Source organism: Paramacrobiotus metropolitanus, unplaced genomic scaffold (genome assembly GCF_019649055.1).
Source record: "Paramacrobiotus metropolitanus isolate TYO unplaced genomic scaffold, Prichtersi_v1.0 Parri_scaffold0000031, whole genome shotgun sequence".
NCBI classification, from domain to species: domain Eukaryota; kingdom Metazoa; phylum Tardigrada; class Eutardigrada; order Parachela; family Macrobiotidae; genus Paramacrobiotus; species Paramacrobiotus metropolitanus.
This window is the reverse complement of record NW_026570251.1, coordinates 1100734-1124639: the sequence shown is the minus strand read 5'-3', so window position 1 is coordinate 1124639 and position 23906 is coordinate 1100734. Positions and strand designations below refer to the sequence as shown.

The 23906-nt window shown below is 38.2% G+C and overlaps 3 protein-coding genes across 3 annotated transcripts; 2 read left to right on the top strand and 1 right to left on the bottom strand.

Annotated features, from left to right (window-relative positions):
- The first annotated feature begins 1686 nt into the window (after positions 1-1686).
- On the top strand, positions 1687-4483 carry LOC129588709 (beta-1,3-galactosyltransferase 5-like). The gene is made up of 3 exons (XM_055483055.1): positions 1687-1806; positions 2306-2833; positions 4081-4483. The coding sequence occupies exons 2-3, from the start codon at positions 2385-2387 to the stop codon at positions 4427-4429; spliced, it is 798 nt and encodes a 265-aa protein (XP_055339030.1). The 5' UTR covers positions 1687-1806; positions 2306-2384; the 3' UTR covers positions 4430-4483.
- An 861-nt stretch (positions 4484-5344) lies between these two features.
- Positions 5345-14619, top strand: LOC129588708 (proton channel OtopLc-like). The gene is made up of 10 exons (XM_055483054.1): positions 5345-5939; positions 6276-6428; positions 7227-7344; positions 7851-8180; positions 8935-9270; positions 10126-10476; positions 11788-12054; positions 12522-12583; positions 12674-12721; positions 13030-14619. The coding sequence occupies exons 1-10, from the start codon at positions 5728-5730 to the stop codon at positions 13142-13144; spliced, it is 1992 nt and encodes a 663-aa protein (XP_055339029.1). The 5' UTR covers positions 5345-5727; the 3' UTR covers positions 13145-14619.
- A 1057-nt stretch (positions 14620-15676) lies between these two features.
- LOC129588772 (uncharacterized) lies at positions 15677-22021 on the bottom strand. Its single transcript, XM_055483142.1, has 6 exons — positions 21480-22021; positions 20991-21124; positions 20179-20557; positions 19179-19383; positions 17891-18362; positions 15677-16511 (listed from the first exon to the last, which is right to left on the bottom strand). The coding sequence occupies exons 1-6, from the start codon at positions 21772-21774 to the stop codon at positions 16083-16085; spliced, it is 1914 nt and encodes a 637-aa protein (XP_055339117.1). The 5' UTR covers positions 21775-22021; the 3' UTR covers positions 15677-16082.
- Positions 22022-23906: the final 1885 nt, after the last annotated feature.

Below are 23906 nucleotides of genomic sequence, written 5' to 3'. Positions count from 1 at the left end.
GGCGAGCTCGTTACGCGGACCCCAAGCGATAGGTGCAGAGTGAGAACCGGTCTGAAACGCTCGATTTGGTCGGAACGAAGCGTGCGCCGGTCCGTATGGTGAATTTCTATTGGCTGCACATGGTAGCTGCTGGGCGGGGTTTATAATTTTCTTAGCGAAGAGAGCGCTGGAGTCCATTACACAGCACGACGGAACTGGTCCGGCCGACCGATTCACCATGCACGCTGCAGAGTGGATGCAGCCGCTTGCTGCACTTTAAACAGGCGTGAGGCGTGGCTAAATACACCGTGCTTGCGGTTGATTATAAGAAGCTGCGAAATTATTTTAGCTGTGCAATTGTGGATGTCCATAAATGGGAGAGGGCGAGATTAAAAAAAGGATGAAAATATGAAATTAATTACTACAGTAAGTACTTATCCAATTGGTGACATATGTTTGAACACTGGATAAACGCACAGAAAGGCGCTGTAGGGAGAGACGCACTGCGTTCAAACAGCGGACAGCCTAACCGCTCATGGGCGGCAGTTTCATTCAACGCGCCCAATGACGATTGACGAAGCGCTGCAGCGCCGCTGATGCACTTTCTGGCGTTCTAGAAATTAGAAATCACATACAGTACTGTTAGAAATAGTATGCAGAAATTAGAAATTAGAAATCGTATTTATAAAAAATTAGAAAGATGCAAGAAACTCTGCAACACAGTGAAACAAATTTTGGTAAGAACTCGTGTTACGCAAACATATAAAGATACGGAATTTACAGGAAAAAAGTATGAGTGTAACAGTCACAAAAAACGTAAAAAAAACTAACGTCAAAATAAATAAAACAAAATAAATAAAAAAAATAAGTAAGAGTATAAAAACGTCAGCAGAAGAGAAAAAATTCCGGAAGCAGCATTAATTTTTGTAAATCGCAGCACGACTTTGCACTGACTCTAAATTTTTCAATTTTTTTTGCCGACATATGGAAAGATATCCACTACACTACGAAATCGCCGAAACTTGTAGTATTTTCTCACATCGATTTTGACCAGTATGTGATCGATCAATTACGCTATTCCGCAAACATAGTTTTCTGGCGCCTCCACCGGAAATTCTAGCACTGAACTTCAATGTTTTCGATTTGAATAAATTTATAAAAAAAACAATAAAGTCTGATATAACTGTTGCAATTTGGTAATTTTAATGTAATATCAAGTATTACAATATCATAAATTTAAATAAATAAATTATAATATGATATAAAAACATTAATTTTTAATAAACCAACAAAATCAGTACAATTTAAATAATGATGTTTATAAAGTTTTTGATAAATTTGGTGTAATGTTTTATTATTAAGTACTTATCGTTAATAATTACTTATATCTTTAATATGTTGATCTTCAGAGTTGATGCAGCTGCGTACTACACGGCAGACATGCAGCAGGCGTGGGTAACTTGAACCGCGGTTTCCGTTGTATCGGAAAAGAAGCTATGTAATTTTTGTAGCTGTGAAATTAATAGTCGCCGATAATCTGACCTAAATTGTGGTGAAGACATTTGCAACGAAGAAACGCACCTTTTCGCCTGAAGTGTGCCGTGAAGAAACGATGTACAGAGTATGCGATGCTGATCCGAAGGCAGACAAAAGTAGCAAAGAAATGCCGGAATATCGAATGTACTCGTATAAGTGCGACCGCATGGCCGTAAATCAGCGATCATGCGTGTTAATGCGCTACAGATTGTGGGATTCTCGTTGATTCTGCTCAGCTGTATTGTGGCGCTGAATGTTTGGAAACAAAACCGCTTCACAACTCTAGCGATGGTACGTTCCTAGCTTTTATGATTTTTTTTAAAGTGGTAGAGAAAAATTTATTTCCGCTTTTTTCTTCACTAAAACCGGCGAAAACCGTAACGAAATTTATAAGTTTCAAAACGGTTATTTTCAGAAATTCAAAATTGTTATAAAAACCTAAGATTAAACGTTTAAAAGTGCAAAATTGGAATTTGACAGTCTTAGCGAGTTAATTAATAAGTACTAGACTGAAATAGAACGTAATAAATATGCTGAATTTGGTTTTGAAAACTTACACGTTGTGATCAAGTTTTGCTATAATTTTTATTTTTATTTAATTTCAAAATCTTAAAAAAAGATTTGCATTAAAAATAGAAAACCTTTTAGAGAATTAGAGAATCAATTATTATGAAAATAAATATCGTAAATTGTTAAAAATATCGTAAAACTGCTAAGTATGTTTAAGTTATATGTAAAAAAGTATTACGACATTTATTACTTAAAACACTGAATTTGTTGCTAGAAACAGATAATTCGGAAATAATTTCCTCTCATAAGACCGATGCATTTCTTCATGAAAATCCCGGCGGAAAAATTCGACCGGCACAATGCGACCCCACCGCCCCACCCTCGCTCCTTCTCTTCGTCCCTCACGCCCCGCCCACGCGGCCGACCGCGCCGCTATCCGCGAGACATGGGCCGCCCACGGGCGACTGTGTGGGGTGCGGGTTATCTTCGGATTCGGCGGCATCAACGACACACTGCTTCAAGAGGAATTATTGGCGGAGAACGCGCTATACGGAGATCTCCTGCAAATTGACGATATTCCCGATTCGTATTATAATCAGACGCAGCTGATCCTGCGCTTCTTCCGCTGGGGCGTTGAACATTGCAGCGGGGCGCGGTTCATGGGAAAAGCCGATGAGGACACGTGGATTAATGTCTTTGGGATATTCGGCTATTTGCGACTGCCGGAAGCGGGGCGGTCGGTCACCGGCTGGATTGTGGCCAATGAGAAGATGCGAAAGGTCAACCGCCCGGAAGATGGTCTCAAATGGTAATTTTCTTGGTATCATTTTATAGGCGCACGCTCGAGCTATTAATTAAATTTAACTTCTTGGTCCTTACTCAGGATCAATTTAATTCAGTTAATTATATGTATTTAAAAATATATGCATATTCCTTTAAAGAGTTAATTAATTATCAAGTATATATTGCATACACTATAATATATAGTACATGTAATATTTAATTAACTATTACTTCATCAATTATTGTCTGTTTGTCGATCGATACAGCAAGATTTTCACGCACTTATTGCCGACGATTGTGCATGTGGTATGATTTTCGTAGTGTGAGGGCTCATGTTTGCAAATGTGTCTGCAAAATAACGATATGCCAGTTGTTTATAACGCTATATGAATGAATGTCTGCCAGTTTTGTAATGCTCACAAGTGAATAATGCTTGATAATTGCAAATTATCAAGCGGGGAAAGACAGGAGAAAGCCGATCTACCGCTTTCTTAAAACAACGCATCAGTCTAGCGATAATGAAGGGAAACGCTGCCGCAGTTTTAGGCACTTTGCCGGGCAGAAATAAATTTGTGGAAGGGAATGATTTTGGTTGTTTTTGGAACTTGTAGCCGTAGTGTGTAATCATCGTTGCTGAACACGAAGGAAACCAATAAATAAATACGAGTAAAATGCTTGATAGCCTTTGATTAATATTTTTGAATTTTTATTTGAATATTGGTTAAATGTTTTTTTTTAAAAATTGTTTACTCTCCATCCTACCAATAAATTATTTTGTAATATTTAAAAACTAATGCGAAAAGTAGAAGAATTTTATGTTTAATCGATATTCTGCATTTGAGTGAACTAAACTGTCACAAATTAAGAGCCTTCACAAGTTTCCGAAGACTCGAACAAATAGCCCTTACTCTACGAAATCAAACATTTATAGGAAATAATTGGGTCGGTAATGGTGGAAACATTAAACCGTGTGTGCATTCGATGAACAAGCTAGCAAATAAGCCAAACCGGTAAATGCCATTTATACCGCTATAGACGATATTCCCTGGATAATGAAATGCATTATGCATCAAAATTATTTACGTCTATACGTGGCCAGTTACATTATTTGCCAGGGTTTTTGCCCAAGTTGAAAAATTATTTATTCTCCCAATTTTTTTTAGAATTTTTTCCGGTCTATGTAATTTTTACAGTTATTTAGGTTCTCATTATTCAGCTTTTTTTTCGTAAGTATGCTTTAGATAAATTGTTGGAAGTCTAATTATTTTACAGGTTCCTCACGAAATCCGAGTACCCGGCCGACACCTATCCGCCCTACATGATGGGCTACCTGTACATCTTCCCGGCGGACCGTATCCCCGATTTACTGCAGGCCGCCACCCGGCTACCGGTACACTGGATCGATGATGTATTTATTGCCGGTCAGCTGCCGGAAATGCTACAATTAAATTTGCTGAATGTGGCTGAATATTCCTTTTCGTATAAAGAGGTGCGCAGTGAACGCTGTGCCGGGCGGAATTTTTTTATAATTCACGGGACGGATGCGGAGGGGAAGCGTAACTTGTTTTATCATAATTGTGTTAAACATTTGTATATGCGCTTGCCGGCCAAATGTCTTTGACGCGACTTTCAGCGGGAACATTTTCGCAACTGTACCAAAAATTTAGATATTACATCGTTTGATTAACATACACATATCATGAATACACCACAGCGAAACGAATGAATTAAATAATAAAGAATTACAATCTATATTATAATGTCAGAAAATAGTAAAGTACAATAGCTCCTTTAAGGGCTAATAAATTAAGTAAAAAAATAAGTAAAAAGAGTAACAAAACGCGTTAAGTAAAAAAATACGTCTTTCAAAATCACAATTAAATTAAGAGTATACTGTAATTATTTTTAATTTTTTCTGCTTAAAATAAATCAAATTGACCAAAATTAAAACTAGCCAAAACATCTAAAAATGAAATAATAATTTTGAATAAATAAACGTAATATGTTTTCATGCTCGGCAGAATTTCGTCACCAGTGTAAAGAAATAAATGTAAATGACAAGACAAATTATCGCTCCTGATATTTGCTCATTTAATCTTATAAAAATTCTGCTGATGAAATATATTCCAGCCGGTTTCCATCAGTTCTTTCCACACGTGTTGATCGTGATTCTGCGCACGTAACCAGCAACAAACGCAAATAATCTACCCGAAGCCGGGTTTTTTTGTTACCCACTGCATAAAGTTATAAACAATGCGACTGCGTTTAGCTACAGTATTTATTGTTTATTCAGCAGCATACAGTAACCAGCTCGGTGTAAGGCGCAGCCGCACAATGCCGGCTTTCATGAGAAGTCCTTTTAACCGTGTGCCGGCTACAATGGCCGCGTTGGGGGATTTATTTACGCTGGAGTCTGCAAAACGCTTAATGGCTTTTTGTACCGGCAAAAACTGCACGGTAATTAAGACCGGCAAAACAGGAGCACACAAGACGCCGTTTGTTGAATTTTATGTCAGACATTTTCGTCCAACGGAAGCCAATTTTAATACAGTGTTTTTTGCCGGTGGCCAATTACAGGCTGTTATAGCTGTAATTCTCCATTTAATTTTTGAGCATTTTATTATTTTTTGAGTGTACTTTATTTATTTACTATTTCGCATATTTCCTTTTATCTTTAAATTAATGTAAGAATTAACTACTCGCAATATTTGTTATTCTGTGAGAGTGCATGCATTTTTTAGTGCAAATGGCTTTATTTGGCAATTTCAGAATTTATTATGTAATTTTATTTTGTTTTTAAATTTCTTAAATGGTTTCAGTAAACTTCGTCCGTTATTTTATTTTGCTTTGTAAAAGAAAATTTTTCTGTGTGATTTTAAGGCCCGATTTTTTCAAAAACGAATAGCAATCAAAATTATTATGGACAACGCTACGCATATAGACGAGCAGAAAGCCGTCCAGCGTTTCGGACAGCGCGTGATGGACGCTCTGAAATCGGCGTCGGTTTTCAGCGGACAGAATCCAGCCGATGAGCGGTCGGGGGATAAACCGGACGATCATTACGTCAGTTTCAGTGGTGTTAAACCGGAGCCGCTCTTCAGTCTCCTGCATCCCGACAGCGCCAACCGAATGTATCTAATGCGCCTGAACCTACATATTTCATATTACGGCATAACCTATTTTTTATTATAATTATTGCATTCTTTATTTATGTTATTCTTACTTTTATCTACCTTTCTAATTGTTATTTTTCTATCTTTTATACTTTATATTTTTTATATTTCAGATATGTTTATATTTATGTTTTTTTCTTTTATATTATTTTATTTTAATTTTAGTTTTTTATAATTTTTATATATTGGTTTACGAATATAGTATATATGATCTGTTTGTTAATTTTGTACAGTTTTTTACGGAGATAGTTCTGCTTGGAATATGCAGTAATGTTATTGGTGGTGACCTTTCAGGCAGACGCCGCTAACGGTGTCGGTCACCAGTGAGGATGGCAAGAAAGCCGATTTCGAACACCGCTTCCCGCGTGCTATGTCGCTGATGGACCAACTGTCGCCGCAGCGCCATGACTCCATCCACGATATTATGCATTCCAGTCTGCATGGCCAGTAAGTGCTGAGCAGCACAAACATAATTACATCACAGGAGATATTAATTTTATTGTATTAATTCTTAGATCCTACAAGTACAATGTGTCGTATATAATATTCAGTTTTTTTTGTCACGTGGTTGACTAATTTTATACCAATATATTACGTTGCTATACTTCAATATTTACAGATTAGTTGGTAAATACGAAAATGAATGGCTCATGGCTGTATTATGAAGTAAAAACTGAATTTAGAAATAATAAATACGAGTACATAATAATGTCACAATGATATACGATACGTACAGATATGTGCATATGCACAATTGTACTAGATTGTGTTACCAGCTAACAATAAGTTATCAGCTGCCCAAAGAAAAATAAATTTAGAAATAGAAATTAATATCAAAAGATTGGAAACGTTGCGCTGCGATCTCGTATACTAAGCGGTGCGAGTTACAAATTCAGATATTTACGGATCACAAACCATTTGTACGCGCCCTTAGACTACAAAATTCTCACAATGCATGAGCGCGTTTTACCGTTCTGAGAAGAAATTTGTGTATGCCGCAAATTTGTGCATACTCGTATATTCGAATCACTGTTGTAGTCATCATGCAGTTACTGTAATTAAAATATGTAATACAATTGTTAGCATAGTTATCGAACGATATATTCAACAAAGCTATCATGTACGAATTTATTGAGGTACGCTTTTCTGTGGAAATAATGTTATGTAATTGCAAAAAAACTAAGTCGCTGGAGCGCGACGTGCAACTAATCAGCAAGAATAACAGGTGACCTTTTGCGCTGTTAGAGAAGAGGAGCTGTCGACGCACATCAGCGCCCTCTACGGTATCCTGGTCACGATGACCGGCTTCCTGTTGGCGGTGTCCTCCACGCTGACCACCAAAATGGATCCTAATTATGCGCGGGTCAGTATTGCCCATAATTATAAATTTTTAATTATACAGGACAGCCCAACATACTCGATGATGCTCACAAGTCACAACTATAATCCGATAAATTAAAATTTAATTTTATTTATTTCCTAGATTGCTTAGTTATGACTTACGGTATTTATATATTTTATTACTTAATTCAGTTAATATAATTCAAAATAAAATAAATAATTTAAACTTTAAATTAATTAGGTAAAGTTTGCAAAAAACAGTGATTAGTTAATTACTTAATTAGTTAATTAATTGGTTGAAATTAACTAATTAATTACCTAACTAAACAGTTCTTTCGTTTAATTCAAATTAGTTAACTCTCCGAACCCATTTAATTTATTCATTTAGTATAGCCAATCCTTTTAATTTAACGACTTATAACAATCTTTACTAGATGGTTCGATAAACTTATTAAATGAAAAGGTTAAAAAAATCTAATCTAAATCTGCATTGGCCGTTGTAGCGTGTCTTTACGTTGTCATTCGCAGTGGTACGACTTCTTCCTGATGGCCATCAGTATCCTGTGGATCAGCTTCGCCTTCCTGTGGATGTTCCGACAACGCCGACCGCGGCGTCGTGACCGGCGCTCGCCCAGCAGTGTCAGCCGGATTATGGCCACGAATGACGTGTACACCGGCAGTTTCTACCTGAAACTCGGCGCCACCATGTTCGCCGTGGGCGCCGTTATTTATTCGTGCATGCAGCTGGGCGTGTTCATCGAGAATCGCTCCTGCTTCGGCATCGTCATGGGACTTAATCCCTGTATCTCCATCATCTTCATCCTGCTACAATTATATTTTATCTTTAAAAATTCCCAGGTAAAGGTCACCGTGCACAGTTACACCACCAGTTACGAATTATTTTTAGTCCTTATCTAATATTAGTAGTCTATATTAATATTTTATTTTACAGTAAATTTAATGTACATATGTATTATTTCACTGTAGGTACAAAGTGGGCCAAGTCTTAAAACTTTTAAAACTTTTAAAACTTTTAAAACTTTTAAAACTTTTAAAACTTTTAAAACTTTTAAAACTTTTAAAACTTTTAAAACTTTTAAAACTTTTAAAACTTTTAAAACTTTTAAAACTTTTAAAACTTTTAAAACTTTTAAAACTTTCAAAACATTCAAAACTTTTTAAACTTTTAAAACCCTCTTTAATTATGCTAAAAGGCACATATTTTTTAAACTTTTAAAACTTTTAAAACCCTCTTTAATTATGCTAAAAGGCACATATTTTGTACATAATTATAACTAAATGTTCTGAAGCAGTTTTATCGACATCATTTGTTTGCTACTAAAAAACTGTTCCCAATTTGGGACCTTTATAATGTTCGCCATTGTTGAAGCGTTAAATTTCTTTATCATTGTTCTGCAACGGTTTTTCCAACATCACTCTTGTTCAGTTGTTAAAAGATGTTTTTGTGACCTTTACGACGGAAGCTCGTTGTTTGACCTATGCAAGTTAAAGAATCAAAAATAATTTTCCAATAATTTTTGCAGCATAACTCTGACTGTCGGTGGAAAATCAACGCGTTGTGACCTTTAACGAAAGACTAATTTTTTAACAGTTTAAAATCACGAAATTCCGCGCGGTGAGCCGGTTCGGGCTGGCGCACCTGATCGCCACGGACCTGTGCATCTGGATGCGGACACTGATTGACGAGACGATGCTGGAGTTTGACGACATCGAGAAGGCGGAGAACAAGAGCATCGAGCTAGGCCTGGAGATCGTCACGTCGCCGCCGGTGCACACGTATCGCGCCGGCGCCCTGGGCTACAATCCGCTGTGTGTCAACGAGAAGTCGGCCGTGCAGGAGATGATGAGCCAGTCGGTGATGTTCCTCTTTCCCTGCATCATCGAGTACGCCCTCATCTGTGCCGGCATCATGTTCGTCATGTGGAAGGTGCGTCATATAAACCGGTTTAATGCAACCATTTTAATTTTTAACGGCTCCACCGGGAGCGAATTTAGATCAGTTGTTCTCTGTTCGTAGACCTCCCGAGGCTGTTTTGTGCTGATTGAGTGAACTTTGATGTGTTTTTATTTGTTTTTCTATAAGCGGAATGGGTATAATACAAGCAAGATCGCACCATTTCTGTATAAGTATTTTATGTACGCTTATTTATTAATAACACTTTGTTAGATTTTATTATTTATGATAAATATTAAATAATATTTAGAAATGCAATCTTATGACCATATATGCATAAATAAAGTGTTTCACCAATCTATGTAATATAGATAAATTTGTTTATTACATAATATTTAAATATATTATATTTATTCATTGTTTTGATATTTTAATCTCCTTTTATATTTTGCAGTAATTTATTTTGTATACTTATGTATATAATCAAAAAAGGCGGAAAGATACTTTTTAAACTAGCAATTGATTAAATACGAATAGCAAAGACTATAGAAATTCCGTCAGCTAAGAATGGCACATTGCCGTTACACTACAAATTTTTCCGCTAAGTCTGGCGTCACCATAGGGTGGAGTTGCAGTTTTTATTATTGCAAATAATAAAAAAATTAATTTTTAAATACTCGTGCTGTTTGTTAAACAAGAATATTAAAGAGCTCATCTTATTTCTGCATTAATGCCATTAGACTACAAGTTTCCGACAAGGTGTGCTGTTGGCACAATCCACGTGAATGTTTTTTTTTATGGCGCGGCGGTCTACAGCAAAACAGCGCATAACTGCAAGAAAAATAAACCTCCTAATCGTTGAATGACGCGGTTGTCGTTCCCCGAAAGGTCATAGGGCAGCGCGAGAACCCGGGCCAGAACCGGCCGCTGATCACGAAGAACACCAAGGTCTTCACGGTGGACTGTTCGCACGCGGCTAACGGACTATTTGCCGGCATCCTGGTGATGGTGCTGACCATTGTCGGGCTGATCGTCTTTATGTACGTCCATAAGGAGGAAGAGAACAGCGACACGGAGGGACTGGCCAGCTGGATCGGCGACATCATGGACGTCACGCTGAACGTGCTGGGACTGGGCGCGTCCATCTACTGCGGCATCCAGTTCGCCACGAAACTGCAGACCGTGCATATACACACGGCCAATATGGCGCTGGACGATGGACTGCTGCTCATCACCATGGTAAACACTAAACACCGATAATAATTAATTAATAATCATAATCATATCAAAAGAATATTGACCGAACTAATTATAAAAAATTTAATTTTATCAATTTTGTTTATAAATAAAAATAATACGATACGAGATACGTACGAGAAATCTATGTAAATTTCGTACGTGATCAATACGAAATTTACGATAGATACGAGATTTTATACAGGCACGAACAAACTTGGTTTTATATATTTATTTTATATAGATACGAGTATTTACTTTGTTTATTTGTATTTATTTTTATATAGATACGATTTTATTTTATTATAAGTTTCAAGATTTAGCCTTATAATCAGCTTGGTGTTTCCAACTTTGAAATCATGGAGAGAATTACATGATTATTTACATTTTTCTGTATTTTAAAAGAACTGTGAGTGTTCACGCTGGCTGCGCTTAATCCCATCAAACGCTTGCCTTTTTTTGTTCTGTTTCGACTACTTACACAATTGTCAGTTTCCCGCGGCAGGCGTTTTCTCAAATTGCGAGGTTATTGTAGTGCAACGGCCTTTGGACTTGGTCTGAAACGTTAATTTTAACTAACGGCTTAAATAATTTGTTTTGATTCAGTAATGTGCACAATACATTAACCTCACTTTCCGTTCTTTTTCACATTAATTTACGTTAACAATACAATAAAGCTAATTTAAAAACCGTAAATGCATCACTTATGTTTTTGTTATTAGCAGTTTCATATGCCATAGATAGGTATCGCACATACGTATATATATATACACATCTAGTTAAGTAATTCTGTAATCTAGCCTGAATAATGAATTATAATCGTGTTACCCTTTTTTTTAAATTTTTATAGATTACACAAACCAGGTGAATTATGTCAACGCTGGCTGCGGTTTTCGTCAGATTATACTATTCTGTATTTGTCAGATTCACCATCAGTTACAGAGTGCAGACGTTTTGGCGAAATGCATGGTAATCGTAGTGTAATGGCATACAAATTCTTGAAATTCATGGTCTCCGTTGCCAACACCGTATATTATTGCCGATGACATACTATTGACGATATTGTGCACGGTACTCGTACAGAGTGCAATATACCGGTAGTCGTACTGGTTAATTTCGTTAATATGCCCATCTTTTTTACTTTACCGTTTAACTTAATCGTTAAATTATCAATAACTTTTTTGCAAGAAGTATAAGCTGTGTTGCACGATATCCATTAATATTATTACAAACTGAGACATATTTTGCTGAAATAATTTCCACTGGTCATCGATATATACGGTAATATGACCATTTATTATCTTGCGCATGCAGATCGGCGTGTACGGTTACTCGGTGGTGTGGCTGTTGGGTACGTACGCCGAGCCGTACCCCGAGTCCATCCTAGATATCTGCGGCGCGGCCCTGGAGATCCTGCAGTCGACGGCGCAGACGGTGTTCCTCTTCGACGCCAGTAAGCGGGTGTGCGTGCGCGCCGTCACGCCCAACAATAAGGTCACCGGCTCCGTTAACACCGAGAAGCCGGCGCGCGAGATGGTCATGTTCCTGCTGGCCACCAATTTCGCGCAATGGACGCTGAATGTAAGTAACTTAAACGGGCGGTTTCGTAGTGTAAGGGCTATTATGACTCCATTTTTCTCCGCTATACTTGCTTAAATTTGATTTGCTAACACGTACCACTTTCTAGCTGAAACCTTTTTATTTTTTTTGAATAATAATATTTATTTTATTATTCCTTTGCCAAGGAAGCAGTTCCTATATACGACGGTAATTATCAACAAAGTCGATGTTTCTAATGACGTGGTTTAGCTGGTAGCAAATTGCTGTCAACGTAATATAGGCTTATATAGCAGTACATATATAACCTATGCAGTGGCCTTTATAACGTGAACGTACAGCTTAATAGAAATTCTGTTATGTAACTTACTGGTGCAAGTATTGCCTGCGTTGACTATGCGATACTGCAACGTGCAGTTCACGTGATATTATTATTATATCAGCCGTTATAAATTCAGCTGGATATACAGATAATGGTTGCCACTTGGCAGGTTCTGCTGACGTTGCGAGCCGATGCAGCGCCGGGGCCACGCGAATTCTACGGTGCCCACCAGTATGTGGAAAATATAAAGCTCACCTGTTAATTTCCTTATATCGATATAACGTCGTTTGCGTTATCTAAGCGGCATTTGTGCTTGTCTAGGTGGGCGGTGCTGCTTCACGCTACAGTTCCCCTGACGATATTCTACAGGTCAGTCACATGACCACCACGCTAGAGCAACCGGCCATAACAATATTTAATCCAATAAAAACAACTATGTATATGCTTTAATCCACACAAGCTGGCAAATCATATAAAATGTTAAAAAATTAAAATAATTATTATTGTAAAAATTTTGTGCACTTTAATATTCTGTAACAGGCGTTCGAAAGGTCAACTGGCATTTTATTGTACATATGAGTATTTTTTTTGCACGAGTATTCGACAACTAAATCATTTTTAATATTTATCTGAATTCATTTTACTAGTATTTTAATAAATATTAGCGGTACGTGTAGGTTCCATTCCACGGTGTGTCTCTTCGATATCTGGAAGCGCGCCTATAAAATCCCGTCGGGCCATGATCACGGTCTGCGCTCCCGACACCATTCCATGTTTCCCGAAGTCCATTGATCCGCAATGCAAAATTTAATACCGAGCTCGTTCCTGTGTATTTTTATACGAGGATACCAATTACCAACGCACTTTGGAAACCATTGCGGCTGCTATAATTATAACACGCTGGCGATCAGTATTAAAAATATGCGTAATAAATGCTGCGTGACGATCACCGGGTGACGGTTTAATATTTGCTGGTTTTTCTGAATCCGCTACCCACACAATAACACAGCCGTATATAAGTATACGCGCTATAACAGTCACACATACTGTTCGGCAATTTATTTTCTAGTCGGCAACGCAAAGCCGATCGAAACGCATTTTAATTTTAGCCGGCGTTTAAATTCATCCGCTATATGACGAATAATTTACCTTGATTTTATTTGCCATTTATTCGTAAATTTCATTTAATTTCCGATTTATCTGACAGCATTTCTATTTTGTCGCCATAAATACGAGTATTATTGAATCTCTATTTTATGCGATTGCGTTTTTATTTCGTGTCCATATTATTATTTGATGTCGATTTCATTTTATTTTCATTTTGCCTTCATATTATTATCTGTTATTAATTTTATTTGACTGCATTTCATATTTTGTGTGTTCATGTTATTATTTAATTTCCATTTTGGTTTATTATACAATCATTTTATTTTACCTTACATTACGACTGCCGGCTTTGCCGAATCGAGTTAGCCATCGCTGTTTCCGCGCTGAAAATTCTACGGAATATTTCTCCCTATTTGTCATAAAAATGTATTCCTCAACGGGAGAAAAATCCCTAAAAATCCTGGAATACTCCATCATCCCGGTGATATTCCTCTCGATCCTACTAATCCGCCCCTCGACCCCCAGTACGGTTACGGCGGCCCGGGCATCTCGTACGGCACATACAACAACTGGTGCAACAACTTCGGCAACAACAACATCTCCTTCGCCACCAACAACTCCGTGGTCAACGACGTGGAGAACAACATGGCCAGCGTCACCAACACCAACAACCTCAACACCAACAACAACTTCAACTACTCCTTCTACTTCTACGGACCGTTGTGCACGTTCTACGATAACATCGTATATCCGCAGCCGCTTCCGCCGCCGGCCTATCCACAGTACCAGCAGCCGGCGGTCAATTATGTATATATACCGCCGGCGCCCGAACCCCGCCCCCAACCCGAACCGGAAGTGAAGGAGGAGCCGGTGTATGAGGAGGAGCAGCCGGCGTACGATGCCGGGTATGCGCCGCCGTCGCCGTATATCCCGCTGGGTAGTCCGCCGGAATATACCATTTTTAATGGACAGTATGCGGATAATTACGCCCAGCCGAATTATCAACCGCAGGGATTTTATAGATGATTTTTTTGGATTAATTGACAAATTAATTCCAAGAAATTGTGTAAATCGGTGATTAATTTGCATATTCTGCGAAAGCCCAGTTGTATTGTGTGTTTTGTTCCGATAATGTTGGTCGATTAAAACCATTCAAGGTTTATGTTATTCAAGGCATATGTTATTTTAAAAATAACTTGTATAATATTTGTGCAAGTACAAATCATTAATTCCTCAGTAGATTATTAATTTCTTAATTTATAAACTTTTCCGGACAAAATCCCTTTTGGCAGTTCGCCGGAATATACCATTTTTAATGGACAGTATCTTATGATAATAATAATGCCCAGCCGAATTATCCAGCGCAGGGATTGGTATAAATAATTGTTTTGGATTAATCGACCAACTAATTCTCAAAAACAAATGTTTATTGGTGACTAATTTCGACGCACCAAGGAATAATACGTCCAGTTTAAATACTCGTACTTACTTAATGTTTAGGCCTTACTTAATGTTTAGGTTGAGTAGGTTTTTTTTTGTAATACTGGTTGACTGGGGATTTTCATGAATTCCAACTCACGTTTAGATTAAAATAAAGAATTGTTTTCGACCAGTTTTTCCCGATTTCGGAATTTACAGGACAAGGAAATAATCAAATAAATCCACAAATTTCGAATTCTGTAAATATAAGAAATATGGAATACTATCAGTTAATGTGTCCAGTCATACTGCTGCTATCGCTAATGCTTTTGGTAGACTGGAAATTTTCAGTAAAGAGTTTTCGCCAAAATGCTGAATTCTCTCCTAAATAAAAATTATCATTATCTTGCAATAAAAAAATAATTAAATGATTTCATTTTTTTTAACATTTTCAATCACGCCTAGAGCATTTTAAAAATGCTGCCGATCAGCGGGACCGACGCAAAACAACGACCCAGCTGAGGAAAATGTTGAGAATCGTAGTATTGTGGCATTGTGCACAGGTCACGCAAGGTTCCCATGCCCAATCCCAGTGCGAAGTACTTCACTTAATTTAATCATACATAATAATATAAGAAAATAATATACATATGTAAAAAAATAATATCAATAGGATTTGTTTTTTTCCAAAAATTACAAATATGTAAATTTAATAAATTTTCCACTGAACTTCAAATATAGAACATACAAACAACATAGTCCCACGAGTCTTTGTGTTTATTTTTCTGTTTTAATAATGCGGCTTTCCTAGAAATTCGCACCGCAACGCGCTCGTAAAAAAAACACATCATTAATAATTTGATTAATAAAAACACATAATAAAAACACTTTCCCACTGCAGGAGCAAGCAGACCGCATGAAACGACCAACTACACGAGATCGCAAAGAAACAAATACAAAATATCCATTATTTATTCAAATAATATACAACAACTGTATTAAGAATAAAACCATTTTTTTAACCAATAATACATTTCAGGAAGAATTCAGATTCGCTCTTTATCGCACAAACTGTGCTCAATTGACCCACGCTGTTTCCCGGAATATTTCCGGGGCGATTTCTTCCCCAATAAAATTCCGGATTTTTTACAATGTTTTTCTCCACATTTCCCGTAATTTTGCACGCAGCAGAATTTTTTAAAAATTAGTTTCCGGATGATTTTTTACCGCGACGTGTATAACTCCTCCGCTTGGCCACCGGCGGATTGACGACGGCACCCGCCTCCCCGGGGCGTTTGCGGCCGCTGTGCACTGGATTGAGCAGCGCCGTCGCTGGCGGATATGGTGTCGCCAGGGGGACCGCCACCGGGAGCGGTGTCGGCGGTACCGACAGCTTGTGCGGTGTCGCACAGGCCAGGCGGTTGACGGTGCCGGCCTCGGCCAGCGCGTTGATCTCCGCCGGCAACGGGACGCCCAGCGACGTTAGGGACTGCGTGTAGGCGCGGCGCTGCCGCTGGTTGGCGCGGATACTGGCCGCCAGCTCGCGGCGGACACCGGCGAGGGTGGTCATGTTCGCCCGCTCTTTTTTGGTTTTATTTTGGAGGGCCTGCTCCAGACGGGCGGCTTGCTTCGTCTATGGAAACACAGACAGTGGCAGTGTATAATTAAAAATGTTTATCTATGTTTTACTGATTTCTTAGGATTTTTTATACTTATTTTATAATGTTTATTTAACATAATATTTTGTTCTATTTTTTATTGTTCGATTTTTCATTTTGTAAAGCAACGGATATAAGTAAATACATTTGCAAAATATATTTATAAAATTAATAATTTGTGATGTATATTTGTAAAGTATTTTTGCAAATATATTAAATACATAAATTACGAGTATTTTGTAACATGTTGAGTCATTACCATTATAAAGTAATCGTGTAAAACGTATCTTGCTCGTTTTACGATACGAGTCTACACGCAAGGAAATCGTAGTATGGTGGCTTGTCACACAATATAAAATTTCAATTTATGGTTAGCAAAAAAGTCAAGTACGCAAAAGCACTAACTTACAAAGTACTACAAGTACAGGTTTATTTTTTCTCAAATCATCAGGTAAATTTACTGTACAGAATGCAACCAAGTAAAAAAATTTAAAAATTCAAGATTACCCAGAAAAATTTAGTCGAAATGCTATAAACAAAAAAATTACCAAAAATATCCAGAACAAATTCATCAGAAAACATTCAGACAAAAAAATAACCCGAAAAACCATTCACAACAACTTATCAACAAACAACCAAGAAAGCGGCAATAAATAATGCAAAGAAATCATCTAAAAAAATTCACAAAAATTTATCGAAAAACAACCAGAAAGTAACCTTAAATATTTCCAAAAAATACCATTCAAAAACACTAAAAAGATATTGATTACCCAAACATTCGACGAAAAAAATTCACAAAAAACTTGGCAGCAAAAAATACAATAAAAAAACTGGACCTAAATAAATAACCTTAATATTTTCCAAAAACATATTATCCCCGAAAAACTTTCAACTAAAAAAATACCGAAACAATTCACAGAAAATTCATCCAAAAACAACAAAAAAAAACCTTCAAATAAAAACCCGACCTAAATAAGTAAAAATAAACAACCTCCAGATATACTGTAACTAAAAATCATTCAAAAATACTAAGTAACATTGCATAAAACCATACAACGAAAAAAATGCGCAAAAAAATGAACAAAAAATCCGACCTAAACAAATAAAAAAAACAGTCTTAAGATTTGTAAAAAAATCATTCAAAAATAATCAAAAAACATTGCACAAAAACATTCAACCAAAAAATTCACAAAAACAACAAAAAAACCTTAAACTAAAAACCCGACCAAAATAAAAAAAATAAACAATCTTAATATTTCCAAAAAAAATCATTCAAAAACATTCAAAAAAATATTCGCCAAATAGATTCAACAAAAGAAAATACCGAACAAAATTCACACAAGCATCGACTGACCTGCAGCACAGCCAGCCGGGTCTTCTGCGCCTCCACGGCGGTTTTGGCCTTGACCCACTCGGGGCGCAGTTTGTCCAGCTGCTCCAGCAACTGGGATTTCTCGTACTCGGCCGAGCGCAGTTGGCGCAAATAGAACTCCGCCAGCCTATCCAGCGTCTGCAGCCGCTCCGTCTCCTCGGCCTGGCGTTTGTAGTGCAACTGCATCCAGGCCGCCACCCGGCCCTGCAGATGCTGCACCTTGCCCTGCTCCGTCAACAGGGCGTCCTCGGCGTCGTCCAGTTCTTTGTGGAGGATCAAGAGCTCCCCCTGGGCTTCCCGCAGCATCGCGGCGAACTCCTCTTCCTCCTCGTCGGTTAACGGGGGCGCTTTGGGTCGGCGGACCACCACGGGGGGCGGCGACGGCGGGGATTTGCGGAGGATGAGTTTCAGGGGAGGTTTCTTTTTCTTCTTGGTGACCCTGCCCTCTTCCGAACTGCAAATTTATGACATATTTGGATAATTTTTGCTTGAAATAAACATTAAGAATTTCAAGCGTATCTTAGGATTATTAAGTAATTTATAGTTAACAATATACGTAATTAAAATTCAATAAAAAAAATGATATTATCATTTTCTGCGGGAATAAATACAGATAGGTATCCATTATAAACAACAGACATAACTATAGTTAGCAGCAACCGTATTAAAAAAATTATTAATAAATCACTAATAAATTAATATAGTAAACAGCAAACATAATTACAAATCCATAATGAAACCAGCCATAAAACTAAAACGTGAAAATGTGAGAAATAACAATAAAATCTAATACTGTTAACTGCTGCGCGAATAAATAAATTTTAAGGACAGCAATACAGTGATAACAAATGTTAAGAAATACAGTGATAACAAATGTAATTCAGAATTAATAAAAAAAACTAATATTAATTAGGTAAATACATTTTGAGAAATAAAATGAGGACCTGAATGTAAAATGCTCGAACAACGTTGCAATGCAGGCTCACCGCTTGTTACATTGTGATCGTAGTACAGTGGATACTAAAATAAAGCCGAAATATAAGAAGAAAATCCCATTAATATCAAAATTTTAACAGAAATTCAGTTTTTTACCAAATAACAGAAAGGGGAGAACGAACGCTTTTTCGCAAGGGCTGCCCACATCACCACCCACGCCTCTGCGAAAAAAATATTTAAGAAAAATATTCCGAAAATAAAATACATACAGTATTGACAATGATCGCCGTACAAGAAGACGTTTAAAAAATAATTTTTTCGGTACAGAACTGACCGGAATTCGTCGTGTGTCTTGTCGATGAGGGTGGCACTGGTGGGACCGCGCAGGAAACCGGCCGGGGGCTGGACTTGGAAGCGGCGCGGTGGCGAGTGCAGCCGGGCCGGGGCCGCCGGGCGGCGGAGGGGCAGCAGGCCGTTGGTCAAATGCAGCTCTGTCAGCGGGCAGCCGGCCACGGCGCACTGGGTGCCCACACAATCCACTACGGGACCAATTTATTCACACTGATTATTCTGTACGCCTGCTTCTTCAACAACAATTTTTAATTTAGCGCTTTTTTTAATAAATCTATTATTTTATTTTATTAATATTTTATTTTATTTTATTAGTTTAGCGGTTTTTTATTAAATCAGTAATTTATGACTGCTTAAACTGGCAGTTTATGCCAACTGTGCCACTTTTTATTCCATGTGGCCTAATTCAAGGGAAACCAGTCAAATAACAATGGAAAAATTTTAACAAATAATTTGCAAACGCAAATAATACCCCAGTAAAAAAATATAGTTCTAACGCAAAACAGCGCCCCAACAAAAACACACAAAAACGGTTTTCAAAAAATGGAAATAATAGCCCCGCAAATATACTGTATCGCGCTAATTATTATTTTCCAATTTAAAATTTCTAGCGTAACAGACAGGAATACACCAGGAAAAAAATACCAGGAAAATCATTTAATAAAAAACATAAAGTCATACCCCAGTAAGAATAACGTAATAAGGAAAACCATTTTTTCGAAAATCGAAAAATCAGCCCACAGTAAATTATCATGCACCAAGGATATACAAAAATTATTTTTCTACGCAAAATAAAATAACAAAAAACCTTGATAAAAATCTATTAATTTTCAGCGTAAGTGATACCCCAGAAAAAAAACACCACCGAAGAAGGATAATAACAATTTCCTGTGAAAAATAACACCGTAAAAACAATAAAAACATAACAATATGACAATATATGGTTAAGAATACTATGGAAATAAGTAACGGAAAACATTTACCCCAGTAACCAGGGCGGCCCTCGAATACCGTCGGCAGCGCATCCGCCTGCAGCGTCCCATCCCACAGCTGCTCCTCGGGGCGGAAGTGCTGCGGGCATACGCCCGCCAACGGGTCGTGGTCCAGGTAGGCGCTGGTGACGGTGCGGTTGCGGATGGGACTGGCGTTGATGGCGCGGATCCAGGTGAGGCGCTGCGGGGCCCGTGTGGCGGCCGGCGGGAAGGGGTAGACGTCGGGATGGGGGCGGTTGTACTGGCGACAGCTGGAGATGATGCAGCGAAGATCCGCCGGCTCGACAGCGGCGGCGTCCGAGGGGGAAGCGCTTTCTGCGAGGACGGAGGCCTCCGCCATGGGGGAAGGCGCGGCGGAGTCGGGATTGGCCTGATTAATCACCGGATATTAGACAAATTTATTCAAGAGCGAACTAAAAAATGCAAATTGTTCTGAATTTTTCTGTTATTTTTCTTTATTAATCGGCCTGATTAATCACCGGATATTAGTAAAATTTATTCAGTAACTAATTTTGAACAACGCAATTTTTTTGGATTTTTTAATCAAATCGATCAGTGAGCGGGAAATTATCTTGGAACGAAAAAATCTGGATGAAAATCTGCTAAAAAGTGGTTTTAATGTTTTTTGATTTTTCAATAATTGAGAGTTAGCCATTACATTACCGTAAACATTTCTTTACGCCAAAAATCAGAAAACTGTAAAGATATTTATAAATTTAAATAATTTAAATTTATAAATATCTTTACAGTTTTCTGATTTTTGGCGTAAAGAAATGTTTACGGTAATGTAATGGCTAACTCACATCATCCCGGGGGGATTCCGGAGCAATACTGTCCATCGGTGTGATGTCGTCACGGTCCACGCCGCCGTCGCTACAATCCGGCTCTTGTGCCATCACACGCTCCGCTTCCATGTCCTCCACGGGCATGTCACAATCTACCACACAAACAGCAAATTATTTATTATTCCGATGTGAAGAAAAAATCATAAAAAATTAGTCCAAGAATTTCTGAATTTATTGCATTTTTACTCGATAATAATAATTACTAATGTAAATTACCTAGTAATAAACATCTATTAATTATTGCTAAATAGTAAATACCAGAAAATTCCGAAAAATTAATACTATTACTAAAAATAATGAAATCACTTATTTAAATAAATTCTAGCAAAATATTAACATATTAACCAATTAATTTTATAAAAAATATGGTGCTTTTTTTTGTTATACAAATTCTCCGAGTAAATACATAAATTCCTCGGAAAAATCGCCTGTCACACGGGCACCCACCTGCGGGATCGGACAGCAGTGACTGTGCGGGACTGCGCGTGTCATCCCGGTCCCCGTCATCCCCATGTTCCACGGCGTCGCCCAACGCGGACGCGGGACTGTCGCGCTGCGGCGTTGTCGCATCGTCACCCGCCCTCGTGTCGCTGACGGCGGTCCCGTCGGTGCAATCCAGCTCCTTCTGGACAATCGCTTCATCCTCGCGGAGACGGTCCTCCTGGGGATCGGGATGGGCAACAGGAGACGGAAGGGACTCGTCGTCTGACACCAGCGATTCCATGGGCGGATCTGCATCCATATTCAGAGTGAAAGTCAGAAATCCCTCGACCAGCTCAACGCCCGTACTATGACGATTATCGCAACGGGGTTTTTAAATATAGCGAAATCAGTCTCATCGCTGTACAAGAGCTACCAAACACTGCACACCAAACAAAGACAGCCAAAAGTCAGCTAATACAAAATGAAAAACGGGAAACGTCAACTGATAAACGGATCAGAATCAAATCCATCAACAAAGATCAAGTGATAAAATCACAAAACCCACTTTTGCGTTCTGGCATTTCCAGGCAGACAGTATAGTTCAGTGTTATGAGTGTAATCTGCGATTCACAGCGTTCACGCAGCTTGTTTGAACCTGAACATTTTCGTTTACCAAACTGCCGTCTTGGCGGTCAGCATTTACACCAGCAGCATCCAAGTCGCTAATAAGTGTAATAACGCTGTCGGGCGCAGAGTGCGCAGATAACGTTTTATGATGTAAGTGGAACTGTTGGCTAAAGTTGGCTTCCCAACTCGCTATTTAACTTTTTAAGAATCATTTTTGCTTCTGCAATAATCATCCTGAAATCAGATCTGTGAAGCTGTGATTTCGATTGTACAAAACAGAGTATGAACACTTAGCGCGAATTTACTGCAAAACTAAAAGAAATCACGTAAATCCCCAAAGGCGGCTGCGGTTTCGACACACAGGGAAGTCAGACCTTGTAAACATCGCGGGCTTTCTTGTACTTACATTTTGTCAGGCAAGTGCTTTACCGTTGTTGCGCTAACTGCTTTGAAAAATCTGTGTGTTGACATTTTTCAGCTTAAATTATACACAACACAAGGTATTCAAAATTAATCAGAATTTTGCGAAAATAAAACCATCCGTTTACAGACGCGATTTGCAAGATAGTAAAAGGGTTTTAACTGATCGCTGTGACGCTGTTTATGAAATTATGCACCGGAAGTTGCGGTACGTGTTTCCTAATTATTATTTTTTTTCAACGCACAGAAACACTTGTTCAGTATTTATTTGCAAAAACAACAGTTTTTTGTCATCATTTCGGCGCGCCGGCCAGCATCCAGAAAAGCGTGGAGTTGTGCCACGTAAAAATTGCCGGCCACCGCCTGACCCAGATTATACCGCTGGATAAAACTGCACAGATCAAAACCGATCCGCTCCGTGGGATTATTGGGATTGCCCACCGTGCGGCAGCGTTAGTCGCGCGACTCGCGGCTGCTGCCGGAAAAGAAGCAGCGCATAGCGATGCAGGCCTGCCGCAAAAGAACAGGCAAAGGTCAAGCGTCATTCGTTTAGAACAATGATTTTATTATTTTAAAAAAAATTGTTTTTAATTTTTAGAAATAATTTTAATTTTTTTTAAAATACGAGGGTTGTTAGTTATGTTCTGTCGTAATAGTTTTATCTATTTTTGGATTCATGCAATTATTATATTATTTTCATATTACTATTACTAAACTCCTAATGCATCGTTTTCATCTGTTGCCAGATTTGTAAATATGATACAAAAAAGTTATAAATTTTTTGAACGAAGGCACCTTGGAAATTTCGTTTAATTTTCTTATTTTTTGTTATTTCATTTCTCTGCAACGAATCTTTCCGATTCGGAAAAATTTTGAACCTGTGCAGGATCAAGCTTATCGAATATTTAGGTTACATGAATATCCGAACTAGCGATTAAGCAAAACAATTTTTTTAATATTTAGAGGCTTTTGGTTTGGGTCCGTTGTGGTGCCAATTACACCAGTCGACCAACTCCCGCCTCCATTTTTTCGCGTTTTCTCAAAGAAAGTTGTCAAGGTATTTGCAGATTACTGTAAACAGTTGATAGTTATTTCCGACAGAAAAGGCTTCTGCAAATAATTTCATTGCTGCGAGGCGCACCAACATAAACGTTTCTTCGAATGCTTTTTGGCTCTTGGTCTCGTACTCCATTGACAAAACCCTGTTCTGCTCTACTGCTTCCACCAAGTATGGCGCCAAGCAAATCAGGATCTGTCGTGAGTGTAGTCTTAGGATTGATGGCTAAAGGAAAGAAGTTTGGCTTTGCTACGGAGCATTAATTGCAAAAGCACCAGTAACCACTAGTCAGCGCAAGTGGTGCCCGACGGTACTCCGCCTCGCTGAAAGTCAGATCCACGCGCAAT

What these genes read in the sequence shown, in the direction of transcription:
- LOC129588709 (XM_055483055.1), top strand. Translation starts at nt 2,385, where the DNA reads ATGCGACCCCACCGCCCCACCCTCGCTCCTTCTCTTCGTCCCTCACGC. An exon ending in CCGGAAGATGGTCTCAAATG is followed by an intron (nt 2,834 to 4,080) that starts GTAATTTTCTTG and finishes ATTATTTTACAG; the next exon opens with GTTCCTCACGAAATCCGAGT.
- LOC129588708 (XM_055483054.1), top strand. Translation starts at nt 5,728, where the DNA reads ATGGACAACGCTACGCATATAGACGAGCAGAAAGCCGTCCAGCGTTTC. An exon ending in TGGATCCTAATTATGCGCGG is followed by an intron (nt 7,345 to 7,850) that starts GTCAGTATTGCC and finishes TGTCATTCGCAG; the next exon opens with TGGTACGACTTCTTCCTGAT. An exon ending in GAATTCTACGGTGCCCACCA is followed by an intron (nt 12,584 to 12,673) that starts GTATGTGGAAAA and finishes GTGCTTGTCTAG; the next exon opens with GTGGGCGGTGCTGCTTCACG.
- LOC129588772 (XM_055483142.1), bottom strand. Translation starts at nt 21,774, where the DNA reads ATGGATGCAGATCCGCCCATGGAATCGCTGGTGTCAGACGACGAGTCC. An exon ending in ACTGCTGTCCGATCCCGCAG is followed by an intron (nt 21,125 to 21,479) that starts GTGGGTGCCCGT and finishes TTTGTGTGGTAG; the next exon opens with ATTGTGACATGCCCGTGGAG. An exon ending in CGGAATCCCCCCGGGATGAT is followed by an intron (nt 20,558 to 20,990) that starts GTGAGTTAGCCA and finishes GTGATTAATCAG; the next exon opens with GCCAATCCCGACTCCGCCGC.